General features: G+C 38.2%; 1 protein-coding gene across 1 annotated transcript; it reads left to right on the top strand.

The window, feature by feature from the left end:
• The first annotated feature begins 13,308 nt into the window (after window positions 1-13,308).
• Window positions 13,309-14,181, top strand: LOC132314204 (uncharacterized). The gene is made up of 2 exons (XM_059813095.1): window positions 13,309-13,746; window positions 13,825-14,181. Exons 1-2 carry the CDS (start codon window positions 13,309-13,311, stop codon window positions 14,179-14,181), a joined length of 795 nt encoding a protein of 264 aa, XP_059669078.1.
• The last annotated feature ends 238 nt before the right edge of the window (window positions 14,182-14,419 follow it).

Raw genomic sequence — 14,419 nt, 5'->3', positions numbered from 1 at the left:
TAAAGATTAATACAATCCAACTCTCCAAAACCTCTAAGAGTACAAATCGGGAATCCATCTAGTGGACCCCTAACTAAAATCCCAACTGAAATAAACAACTAGAAATAAAAACCAAATCTAAAGCATGGAATAGAATCCTACGTTGTCGGTAGGGTGAATGACCTTCTCTGCTCATCCCGATCAAGCTCTAAGACTGGAACCAACTGATACCTGAAAAATATAAGAGTGGGTTAGGCCCATGAACAAGTTCTAATCTAACTGTAATTCATACAGTGACCCGATACGCAGATACATCCTAGATATCTCACAATATCTATCTAGTCTATATATATATATATATATCCACACTAAGGGACATTCACTGGACTACAAAGGGGGTCTCAACCTGAATAGAAGGCAACATGCAAAAACGCACTCAAAGGTGGGCATGCATACCTAGACCTAACAGGGTATACCTTAACCTATCATAGCCAGCTACGCATCCACTACATATATGCACCCTAACCAACGAGCCTGAGACTCAAGCTCATCTCGTGGTACCATAACCATATATCTAAAGTCTATCCAAAACCAGAGTATGTCATTCAATTATTCATTGATCTGATATAAATTCTATAATCCAGTTAGTCACTCAACTTATTCAGTTGATCTGACTTAACCACAAATAACCAATCATCTAGTACGTCACTCAACTTTATGTAGCTGATCTGACTTAAATATAAGTAGGATTTATTTTATAATTCATTCCCTTATTCCAGAATAGGTAGGATTTAGTATTTTGAAACTAATCCGTCCCTAGTATGCCATCGTCCCATACCGGTGCATACAAACCATACATCCAGCAGTTGATAATACAGACCATGAATATAAATATCAACTAATTCATAAATCCAACAATTGATAATAAAAATCTTAAATATAAACATCAATTGTTCCATAATAAGCATAACACAATATATAAGTTAACATGCTTATTTGATACTACTCCAACAATTTCCATATAATTGGCAACACATATAAAGTATGTGAACATCAATTAATCCCTAATAAGCATAACAGAAATTATATGAATCAACGTACTTATGTTATCCACGAATCCAACTAATAATTGATGAAACAGATAAAACAATTCCACAATTGAAATCCAGAACAACATCCATTTAATTAATAGAACAGAATTTAATAATTCATTAATTAAAATCTAACCTAAGCACAAATAAAGTCTAACCGATACATGACCCTATTATGCATCTAATATAGATTTCAAAATCATACTTTAGTTATCTAACCGATACATGACCCTATTATGCATCCAATATAGATTTCAAAATCATACTCCAGTCATCTAAGTTGCTAAAATAAGTTTAAGCAACTAGATACTTTATATCCACCAACAGTGTGCGACATTTCTTAAAACTTCCAAACTGTGAAAACCACTAGCATATAGAGATAAATTATGCATTGTTGGTTCTAATACACCATAATATCATGTTTAGAGTCCATGCCACAATCCGTTAAATTGTTAACACAAGATTAAACAATTTAATTCTTCCTATCCGTTAACCGCGTGCAAAGTTGTTTGTTTTTATACTATTCACTCTATTTGCACTACGGATCAAATTATGCAATTAGAGAGTTTAAAATCCCATGAAATTACATTTAAAATCCTCAGTCCAGTCCTTGAAACAATCCAGAATACCAAACACGACCAAAACAATGACCAAAACAGTTCCAGAATGCTTCAAAACAAGGGAGCCTGCTCTCTAAACAACAGAGCAGGCTCTATGCACCATGGAGCCGGCTCCCTAGCCCTTGGAGCGGGCTTTATGAAGGGGGGAGCTGGCTCCCAACCTCCTAGAGCCGGCTCTTTCCTTCTTTGAGAGTGCTGATCCCTTTCTGATCCGTTTCTGGCCATCTCCTTCGTCTCCGGCCTCTTCCTACCTTTTTATTCTTCCTTAAAACTAATCTTAACAGTCTAATGTATATCCAGTAGCATCCCAATGATTTTTTTACCATAGTTAGAATTAATTAAGTGATTAAAACCGCTACCGATTTATTATGCGTTAACACAGAACTTGAACTTCAACTTGCAAGAACAATTACAGATTACATTAAAATACATACCGTCGATTAATTCAGCAAAAACTAAGCATGCAAGATTCAGTTAAAGTTTAATTAAAACCCTAGAGACCATCTAGGTATGCACAGAACACAGGCCAAGGGAGAGAGAAAGAAAAGAACTTGCCTGTGCAGTTTTGGAATCAAAACCTTGTCGCCGTCTTCCTAAGCTTTCCGACGATGTCCGTTTACTGTTAACTCAACCTCCTACTGCTCAACCTTCCCTCCTCCTAGGTCCGACCTTTAAGCCACAGCCGAAACCCTCACCGAACGTGCTCTGTTTTCTCAAAACCTCTCTCTGTTATGTCTCCGCCTTCATTGTGCCGTGAATAGGGTTCTAAAACCCTAGGCAGACATATGATATATATTTATAGGCAATTGCTAAACCTATGTCCAATTAAAACCCTAAACTGAACCTTAGTCAGCCAAAAGAATAAAACCTAATTTAATTAAACAAACCAATTAATTTAAATAAATAAATAAGATAATAAATTCCTAATTTAACCAACCAATTAATTTAAATAAAATAAATAAGACAGTTAAATACATATTCCAAATAAGCATACATTAATGAAAATACAAATACAATTAATTCAATTAAACCACCAATTAAACAAAAATGTAATTAAATACACAATGAAGCAATTAAATAAAATAAATAACAAAATAATTAAACAATTTAACAAATAATCAATTAATCAAACAAAAATGCAATAAAACCATAATTAAAATGCCGAAACTATCCTTTTAAAATTAGGGGCATTACATTCTTCCCCCCTAACAAAAGGAATTCCGTCCTCGAAATTCGTTCTTACCTTCTTCCCTTATTTCAGGAAACTGCGAGCGAATGGCATCCTCCCGTTCCCCAAGTAGACTCAGCCTTATTGTGATGACTCCACTGAACACGCACCAAAGGGATAACCTTATTATGAAGGATTTTAGCCCGACAGTCGACAATATGACACGGTGGCTCCAACTATGTTGCATCCAGCTGCAACTCAATCTCCCCAACATCGATATGCTGATACCGATCCTCATCTCACAGAAATTTCTGCAACATGGAAACATGGAACACAAAGCGCATTACCCCTTGCTTAAGAGAAACTTTGAGTAGAACCTGATCCCCACCCTGAAACTCCAAAGCACGTATGCGACGATCGGCATAACTCTTCTGCCGACTCTAAGCAGTGCGCATGCGATCCCAAATAAGAGCAATTTTCTTAGAAATATCCTTAATGAACTCAGGACCCAAGAACTTGCTCTCGCCAACCTCTACCCAAAAAATAGGCGATTGACACGGTCGACCGTACAATGCCTCAAATGGTGCCATACCAATAGTCTTCTGGAAACTATTGTTATATGCAAACTCCACAAGTGACAAATAATCCTCTCAGTGGCCCTTGAAATCAAGAACACATGACCGAAGCATGTCCTCCATGATCCGAGTAACCCTCTCGGTCTGACCATCGATCTGAGGATGATAAGCAGTACTAAAATGTAATTCTGTACCCAAAGCCTGCTGAAAACTCTTCCAAAACCCTGACACAAAGCTCGAATCCCTGTCTGATATAATAGACAATGGAATACCATGCAACTTCACAATCTCTGTAATGTAAAGTCTCTCCAACTGATCTGAAGTGAAGTCAGTGCGTATAGGTAAGAAATGAGCTGATTTAGTCAACCTATCCACGATAACCCAAATAGAGTTGTGATCCTTATAGGAATTAGGCAATCCCTCCACGAAATCCATAGAAATGCTCTCCCATTTCCACTCTGGTATCTGTAATGGCTGTAGAGCTCCTGGTGGCCGCTGATGATCAATCTTAACCATCTGACAAGTACTACATCGAGAGACAAAAAATAGCAATGTCCTTTTTCATACCTGCCCACCAAAACTGCCGTTTCATATCCTGATACATCTTGAAACCTCCTGGATGTGAACAAAAATCTCAGAGTGGTGAGTCTCAATTATCACATCTTTCCTCAAATCATCAGCAGAAGGTACCACTAACCATCCCTTATACCTCAAACCTCCATCAGTTCCAATATAGTAAAATGGGACCTCCCCAGAAGTTATCTCTACAATTTTATCAATGCACTGTTGATCCGTAAGTTACGCCTTCAAAAATTTTTGAATAATAGAAGGTGTAACTACCAAGCAAGTCATGAAAGCATCCGACAACTCATCTACCATCTTCAAAGCATTCCACTCAGTAGTGAATAAAGCAGAAAGACTCCCAATAGGTCGGTGACTGAGTATATCGGCCACCACATTCACTTTTCTTGGATGGTACTGTATAAAGAATTGATAGTCTTTTACAAACTCCAACCATCGATACTGTCTCATATTCAGCTCCCGCTGAGTGAACAAATACTACAAAATCTTTTGATCACTGAATAATTTGAAGGATTCTCCCAATAGATAATGCCTCCAAATGCGTAAAGCAAAGACCACAGCTGCCAACTCCAAATCATCTGTTGGATAATTAAGCTCATGAGGCTTAAGCTTAAGTGATTTATATGAAATTGGTCACTCCTCCTGCATCAAAACACACCCAAGACTTTGCAATGAAGCATCTGTATAGACAAGATACTTAATCCCACTCTGTGGAGTAGACAGAACCGGTGCAGAAGTCAACTTGCGTTTTAGCTAATCAAAAACTTTCTGATAGTGCTCATCCCACACAAACTGTACACCCTTTTTAGTCAGATGAGTGAGCAGTCCTGCTATTTCGAGAATCCCTGGATGAACTTACGATAATATCCTGCCAATTCGAGGAAACTCCGAATCTCGGTAGGTGAAGTAGGCTGTCCCCACCCAACCACTGCTGAAACCTTGGCTAGATCTACTGCTATTCCCCTTTCTGGCACCACGTGACCTAGAAACTTCATTTCCTGCTGCCAAAATTCACACTTCTTAAACTTGGCATATAATTGGTGCTCACAAAGCGTCTGTAAGACTATGCGAAGATATATAGCATGATCTTCCTCTGACTTAGAATAGATCAAGATATCATCAATGAAGACAATGACAAACTGATCCAAATAAGCCCTGAGGACTCTGTTCATTAAGTCTATGAAAACCGCAGGTGCCTTAGTTAGTCCGAAAGGCATGACACGAAACTCATAAGAACCATATCTAGTGAGAAACGCTGTCCTCGGAACATCCTACTCCGGAACCCGAAGTTGATGATACCCAAAACGCAGATCAATCTTAGAGAAATAGGTAGCTCCCTTCAACTGATCAAAAAGATCATCAATCCCAGGTAAAGGGTACTTGTTACGAATAGTAACCTTGTTCAACTCCCTATAATCTATACACAGGTGAAGTGAACCATCCTTCTTCTTCAGAAACAGTACTGGTGCTCCCCAGGTTGAAGTACCCTGGCTGAGTAATTGCTAAATCTGATCCCTCAGCTCTCGCATCTCCACTAGTGCCATCGTGTATGGTGCTTTAGCAATAGGCGTAGTGCCTAAAGCTAAGTCAATCACAAAGTCTATCTCGCGACTAGGTGGTAACCCTGGAATCTCCTAAAAAACATCCAAAAAATCCTGTATGATTGGTATGCTATCCAATGATATATAAATCCCCTCCTCCGTTTCATCTTCCGTATGGAACAAATAAGTGCTAGTGGCCCCTTTAGAACGTGGCATAGCAACGACATACATACCCTGACTAGGTATAGTAAAAATAATAGACATATCATAACAATTAACTTGGGCATGGTAGTGCGATAACCAATCCATCCCAGGTATCACATCATAAGTGTGTATATCCAGGACCAAAAGATTAGCTAGAAATCTGAGTCTACCCATATCTAATGTCACAGGCCCATCACTCTCATGTAAAATGGCTGTATTACCTAAAGATGTAGAAATTCACAGAGGTCTATTGCATACCCGCGTCGTCGTCCCTAAACTATATCCCAAATGCTCAGAATACTCCGTAGAGCAAAACACGTAAAGTAAAACAAAATGCTCCGAAATCTCACTTTTAGATTTCGTTCTATCTTGGGAATTCCTTCTTCGAAATCAAACTTACCATATTGATTTACATAAGTTCTTTTATAAACTCCTTGGTAACCATCCCATCTTAACACAATGTACTTACAAGCTAACATCTGTTTGCCTGTCCAAAAGCCAATCACTCCACTATGATAATCATTTATTATCGCAACATACACATTCCAATACAATTTAATAAAACCATATGTGTATAAATCACAAAAATGCTATCATAAAACACAATAAAGATAGCCAAAATCGTAGTTCCCTTTATTAAGGACTTCTTTAAATCATAAACCTCCAAAAGAATAATTGTCAAATATTCTTCAACATACTACTAGTGTACATGTTTAAATCCGTACTACACTTTTACTAATATCTCCACTAGTACTAGTGATTAAAACTTCTCTTAAAAGAGCATTCATCCTTGAACACCGGTGGCCTCCATCTTGGATGCTCCAGTATCTCCTCCATCATGATCTTCTTCGGGGTCTTCCTCTCCACTTGGCTCAGCTTCGAGCATAACCGAAGTTGTGTTAGGTCCACAGTATGGTGGCCAATCTCACACACTCGAAACCTTCCTTGCTTTATACTCCGAAGCAACACCCATTGGAACCAATTCCTTGGTTTCTAACTCTGCCTTCTTGGTTGGCCTTCGCAGGGGAATCGTTGGAGTAACCTTCTTCCGTGGGTCCTTCTTTGCTTTCATTGCGGACCACATCCTTTTCTTAGTGCCAAACATTCTAAAATTATAGAATAAGATTGACATCAGTACATTTTAAATGAACGATATAGGAATACAATTTATCCTAAATTTAAGCTCTAATCAAGAGAAAACGATGTGCGGAAGTCTTAATATGAAACATCTTAGAGACACTTAAACTTGGAGTGCTCTAATACCAACTTTGATACCCCTCAAATCCGAGACATGGGTTTATCAGGCCCAAGCCCAAACCCGAGGGAATATTAGACAATTAATATATAAATGAACACAGAATATAAAAATAATTAAGAATTAAATAATAAAGCTGAAAGAATTATTAAATAGAAAATCCTCCATAGTTAAAGATTAATACAATCCAACTCTCCAAAACCTCTAAGAGTACAACTCGGGAATCCATTTAGTGGACCCCTAACTAAAATCCCAACTGAAATAAACAACTGGAAATAAAAACCAAATCTAAAGCATGGAATAGAATCCTACGTCGTCGGTAGGGTGAATGACCATCTCTGCTCAGCCCGATCAAGCTCTAAGATTGGAACCGTCCGATGCCTAAAAAATATAAGAGTGGGTTAGGCCCATGAACAAGTTCTAATCTAACTGCAATCCATACAGTGACCAGATACGCAGATACATCTTAGATATCTCACAATATCTATCTAGTCCATAACTATATATATATATATATATATATATATATATATATCAACACTAAGGGACATTCACTGGACTACAAAGAGGGTCTCAACCTGAATAGAAGGCAACATACAAAAACGCACCCAAAGGTGGCCATGAATACCTAGACCTAACAAGGTATACCTTAACCTATCATAGCCAGCTACGCATCCACTGTATATACGCACACTAACCAACAAGCCTGAGACTCAAGCTCATCTCGTGGTACCATAACCATATATCTAAAGTCCGTCCAAAACCAGAGTATGTCATTTAATTATTCATTGATCTGACATAAGTTCTATAATTCGGTTAGTCACTCAACTTATTCAGTTGATCTGACTTAACCAAAATAACCAATCATCCAGTACGTCACTCAACTTTATGCAGCTGATCTGACTTAAATATAAGTATGATTTATTTTATAATCCATTCCTTTATTCCAGAATAGGTAGGATTTAGTATTTTGAAACTAATCTATCCCTAGTATGCCATCGTCCCATAACGATGCATACAAACCATATATCCAGCAGTTGATAATACAGACCATGAATATAAATATCAACTAATTCATAAATCCAACAATTGATAATAAAAATCTTAAATATAAACATCAATTGTTCCTTAATAAGTATAACACAATATATAAGTTAACATGCTTATATGATACTACTCCAACAATGTCCATATAATTGACAACAAATATAAAGTATGTGAACATCAATTAATTCCTAATAAGCATAACAGAAATTATATCAATCAACATACTTATGTTATCCATGAATCCAACCAATAATTGATGAAACAGATAAAGCAATTCCACAATTAAAATCCATAACAACATCCATTTAATTAACAGAATAGAATTTAATAGTTCATTAATTAAAATCCAACCTAAGCACAAATAAAGTCCAACCGATATATGACCCTATTATGCATCCAATATAGATTTCAAAATCATACTCTAGTCATCTAACCGATACATGACCCTATTATGTATCCAATATAGATTTCAAAATCATACTCTAGTCATCTAAGTTGCCAAAATAAGTTTAAGCAACTAGATACTTTATATCCGCCAACAGTATGCGACATTTCTTAAAACTTCCACACTGTGAAAACCATTACCATATAGAGATAAATTATGCATTATTGGTTCTAATACAGCATAATATCATGTTTAGAGTCCATGTTACAGTCCGTTAAATTGTTAACACAAGATTAAACAATTTAATTCTTCCTATCCGTTAACCGCGTGCAAAATTGCTTATTTTTATACTATTCATTCTATTTGCACTACGGATCAAATTATGCAATTAGAGAGTTTAAAATCCCATGAAATTACATTTAAAATCCTCAGTCCAGTCCTTGAAACAATCCAGAATACCAAACACAACCAAAACAATGCCCAAAACAGTTCTAGAACGCTTCAAAACAAGGGAGCCTACTCTCTAAACAACAGAGCAGGCTCTATGCACCATGGAGCCAGCTCCCTAGCCCTTGGAGCGGGCTCTATGAAGGGGGGAGCTGGCTCCCAACCTCCTGGAGCCAGCTCTTTCCTTCTTTGAGAGCGTTGATCCCTTTCTGATCCGTTTCCGGCCATCTGCTTCGTCTCCGGCCTCTTCCTACCTTTTTGTTCTTCCTTAAAACTAATCTTAACAGTCTAATGTATATCCAGTAGCATCCCAATGATTTGTTTACAATAGTTGGAATTAATTACTGTGATTAAAACCGTTACCAATTTTTTATGCGATAACACAGAACTTGAACTTCAACTTGCATGAACAATTACAGATTACATTAAAACACATACCGTTGATTAATTCAGCGTAAACTAAGCATGCAAGATTCAATTAAAGTTTAATTAAAACCCTAGAGACCATCTAGGTATGCACAGAACATAGGCCAAGGGAGAGAGAAAGAAAAGAACTTGCCAGTGCAATTTTGGAATCAAAACCTTGTCACCGTCTTCCTAAGCTTTCCGACGACGTCCGTTTACTGTTAACTCAACCTCCTACTGCTCAACCTTCCCTCCTCCTAGGTCCGACCTTTAAGCCACAGCCGAAACCCTCACCGACCATGCTTTGTTTTCTCAATACCTCTCTCTGTTATGTCTCTGCCTTAACTATGCCGTGAATAGGGTATTAAAACCCTAGGCAGACGTATGATATATATTTATAGGCAATTGCTAAACCTAAGTCCAATTAAAACCCTAAACTAAACCATAGTCGGCCAAAAGAATAAAACCTAATTTAATTAAACAAACCAATTAATTTAAATAAACAAATATGACAATAAATTCCTAATTTAACCAACCAATTAATTTAAATAAAATAAATAAGACAGTTAAATACATTTTTCACATAAGCATACATTAATGAAAATACAAATGCAATTAATTCAATTAAACCACTAATTAAACAAAAATGTAATTAAATACACAATGAAGCAATTAAATAAAATAAATAACAAAACAATTTAACAATTTAACAAATAATCAATTAATAAAAAAAAAAATGTAATTAAAATGCTGAGACTATCCTTTTAAAATTAGGGGTATTACAGGGGTCCACTAGATGGATTCCCGAGTTGTAATAATATTGAAGGTTTTGGTATTATTGGATTATTTAATTAGTTATTCAAGGATTATTATTTAGATTCTTTTCAACTTAATTATTATTTTTTATTTCTTCTTGTATTCTAAGCTTGTTTATATACTTAATTGTTTGATATCTCTCGGATCTGTGCTCGGACTTGATCACCCATGGCTCTAAAATCGAGGGGTATCATATTAGATGACCTCATCTAACCGGTTAGATGATGCCCAGAAAATATGTGATCGATTAGATTGCATCCCAGCACTGTGCAGATGCAATGCAAAGTGTACGAACCCCAACCACAAGTCCGTGCGTGAACATAATCTAACTCAACAACATTGCATATAATCACCAAAATAAGTACTTGATACATCATTCGAAGGTCAAAAAATTGTATAAACTCGTTCATACATACCCAAAAGAATGTTTCTTATCTAAAAGAATAGGTTTACAATAATAAAGCCTCCATGGCTATGACCACAAAGACTTCACATGGAGCCAATAAAAGAATAGAGTTATATACATTTGATCATTGTTGAAGATACCGAAAATGACTTGGGCCGGATACAACCCATATTACTAAAGATTGGATTCGAAAAGAACGCTGGGCCCGATCGGATGACCACCCATCAGGCCCAATATCCAGTGAGACAAACCTCAAGCCCAGTCTCAAAGCAAAGGAAATGGACCAATGTCCAAAGAGGAGCCCAAAAGATCAATCCAACATAGAGGACTTAAGAAGAAACTTCTAGAACAATTGTAAAAGTTTCTAAATAGAATGAAAAGAGAGGGAAAAAATGTTGAAATATTTTTGAAGTGTAAAGACTTATCCTTACAAATTGAGAGAGTTTGTTCATTGCACTTTCAATGGCACCGTTTATGGGAACCGAAGGGAAGATCCAGTTGATCCTCAAGTACGCTGCAAACAGATTAATCATTCTTTTGGAGGATCAGGATTGATCTGCGAAGTTGAAGCTTGATTTCTTGAAATTGGACTCAGACCTGAGAAGATCGTGATCTATTTTGCAAAGGATTGATTTTGATTGACGAAGGCCAGATCCGACGAACTCACGGTGAAAAAATTCAGATCCAGTCGACGGAGATCGGGATTTGGCCAGGTGAAGGCCATATCTGACGAATTCACAGCAAAAAAGTTCAGATCTAGCCGACGGAGATCCAGATTTGGTTAGGCAAAGGCCAGATCTGATGAATTCACGGTAGGATAATTCAGATCTATTCAAAATTTAACAGTTAATGACTCTTTTCCAATCAGGAACGATGATCGAAGGTGAGAGTTCTTGTCCACAAGAGAATGAACAACATGCAAAGCTTGATGAGTTGATGAACCTGATTGAGGCTCTAAGAAGAGAAAATGTGGAATTGAGAGCAGGAATGGAGTGGCGAGAAGTTTCGGCTGTTCCACGACCGCCTCCGGCAAGAGAAATAATTCTGCAGCCAAATGTTGTTCACCAGAGCAAACAAGAAAAAAATGTTCATCGGATCCGCACCGCGAAAAGTTCAGGCCGGAAGATTTTCTGCCAAATGTCCATCATATAGACGATCGAGAAGGATCTGTCCATCTGGATCCACATCGTGAAAGGATCCGGTGAGATGATACTATGGAGATCGATCCGCATCGCGAAACGATCAAGCATAAAGAACCCATGGAGTTCAATCCATATCGAGAAAGGATCAGGTGAGAAGTAGCCATGGAGTTCGGTCACAATAAGGCTATGCCATTGTGGCAGAGGGAGTCAACTGAAGAAAGGATGTTCGATCCAATCTATCGGCCATCAATGGCCACGTATGATTACAGGAGTTTAGGCAAGAGATCTGTTGAGCAAAAGATACTCCCGAAGGAAAATGAAGCCCTCCATTTGGCAGCTCGGACTGTCGATTCATCGTTTACAGATGAGATCTTGAATGCTCCAAATCTAAGAAAATTCTCCATGCCAGTTTTTACTTTGTTTGATGGAACAAGCGATCCGATCAAACATGTTTATCACATTCAGCTGAAAATGGCTCTGAATACAGAAAATGATCCTCTAATGTGCAAAGTTTTTCTTATGAGCCTAACCGAACCGGCGCTCAACTGGTTCAAGAACTTGGCAAGAGGATCGGTGGAAAGCTTTCGGAACCTATGCGACAGATTCATAAGCCAATATTATGGAAACAAGTGGCTGGCCAAAGATATATCAAGTCTGTTTACAATGAAACAGCTGGAAGGTGAATGTCTCCAAACTTTTCTCACAAGGTTTAACCTAGAAAAGAGCATGGTAATAGAGTGTCATCCATGGCAGTTCAAGCATTCAAACTGGCCATGAACCGAGGGACACCGTTCCACACAAATCTAGTGGTGAATACACCGACGACCATGGATGAGCTAAACCAGAGAACTGATGGTTTTGTGCACTTGGAGGAAGAGGAAGCTGCCAACATAAGGAAGACGTCTATGGTCGCAACGGAAAAGAAGACCAGAACGATGATCAGATAAAAGCAAGCTGCGCTATAGTGTTCGACCCCCTAGAAAGTAGAAAAGAGGCCTAGGGAGGAAGAATTGATCACTCCACTCAAAGTCAGCCTGGCAAGATTGTTCCAAGAAAATAAAGATGAGTTTCGCCCTCCCCTACCGATTGGATAACCACTCGAACAAAGATATCAATCCAAACATTGTGTTTTTCATAGTGATTTTGGACATCTGACTAATGAATGCAGAAATTTAAGAAGACAAGTGGAGATGCTGATAGCAAAGGGAGAGTTTACTGGCTACATTCAAGGACCAGCAGTGGAGTAGAACCGACCGGCTGAGCAACTAAAGAGAAATCAGAAGCCGAACTACCATAACACTTAACCTGTTCGTATAATAAATGCAATTGATGGTCGGCCTGAGCCGACCGAAGAATCAAAAGAACTGCTTTGAACACATCTTCGACAAGCACAAATGAAAAAAAGGATAGGCAGTGTAAACGCTCTACACCAGCAAAACAACTCAATTCAGATAAGGTTTGATAGAACGGATCTGTTGAGAGTTCAAGCCCCTCATGAAGATCCTCTGGTTATTAGCTTGATGGTAGCAGAATGCTTGGTTCAAAGAGTCTTGATTGATCCGGGGAGCAGCGCGAATGTCATGATAAGAGTAACGTTTGATCGGCTCGAGATTGAACCAAAAAGGCTTAAACCACAGGAAATCCAATGTTAGGATTCGATGGGAAGTGGGTGGAGCTTATCAGTATAGTCGAGTTGCCAGTATTTGCTGCCGAGAGAGAATTGATGGAAAGCTTTGTGGTCGTTGAGATTCACCCATCTTATAATCTCTTGATGGGAAGAGGGTGGATTCACAGAGTCCAAAGTGTCCCATCAACTTTGCACCAGGTAATGAGATGCTTAAGTCCAGATGAGAGTAAATTGATTGATATCCATAGGGACCAAGCAGCAGCCAAGAAGTGCTACTTTGTAACTCTGAAAGCCGGCAGGAAGGGAAAAGCGCCTGTCCGATCTGATAGCCCAGGATACCAATTACAGGGGCCTTCACCTAAAGAAGTTAGGAAGGAAGAAAAACCTTTTGTCCTTACTGAAGAACCCCTAATGGATATGCAGATTAATCCTCTGAGACCAGACAGAACCACAAGAGTAGGGTCAAGGCTTGCAAAGGAGGAAAAACGGCAGCTAGTTAATTTTTTGTCTAAAAACGCAGATGTGTTTGCCTAGAGCCATTCAGACATACCAGGAATTGATCCCTCTGTGTCTTGTCATTCCCTCAATGTAGATCTGAACGTTAAGCCTATTAGACCGAAGCAAAGGAGGGTCGCCCTAGAGCGCAATCAAATCATAACTGATGAAATTGATAGATTGCTGGAGGCAGGGTTCATCAGAGAAGTTCAGTACCCATCTTGGCTCTCAAACGTGGTTGTAGTGAAGAAGAAGAATGGGAAATGGAGAGTTTGTATTGATTTCACTAACCTGAACAAAGCTTGTCCAAATGATAGTTTTTCGTTACCAAAGATTGATCAAATGGTGGATGCCACTACTGGGTATGAACGGCTAACTTTTCTGGATGTTTATTAAGGTTATAATCAAATTCTTATGGATCCGAATGATGAAGAAAAAACCTCTTTTGTCACCGAACGAGGGATCTATTACTATAAGGTCATGTTGTTCAGACTAAAGAATGCTGGAGCCACTTACCAAAGGCTGGTTAGCAAGATTTTCAAAAGTTAAATGGGCAAAACCGTAGAAGCCTATATTGATGACATGGTAGTAAAAAGTAAAAAGAAGGACCAGCATTTGCAACACTTGCAAGATA

The sequence above is a fragment of the Cornus florida genome, unplaced genomic scaffold, assembly GCF_030987335.1.
Source record: "Cornus florida cultivar Cherokee Brave unplaced genomic scaffold, ASM3098733v1 CherokeeBrave_3.0.0_Hap2_Chr06, whole genome shotgun sequence".
Lineage (NCBI taxonomy): Eukaryota > Viridiplantae > Streptophyta > Magnoliopsida > Cornales > Cornaceae > Cornus > Cornus florida.
The sequence above is the reverse complement of the archived record's forward strand: the minus strand, read 5'-3'. Positions and strand labels throughout refer to the sequence as shown.

Coding starts and splice junctions, on each gene's coding strand:
- LOC132314204 (XM_059813095.1), top strand. CDS start 13,309: ATGTTAGGATTCGATGGGAAGTGGGTGGAGCTTATCAGTATAGTCGAG. Junction 13,747..13,824: donor GACCAGACAGAACCACAAGA/GTAGGGTCAAGG, acceptor GTGTTTGCCTAG/AGCCATTCAGACATACCAGG.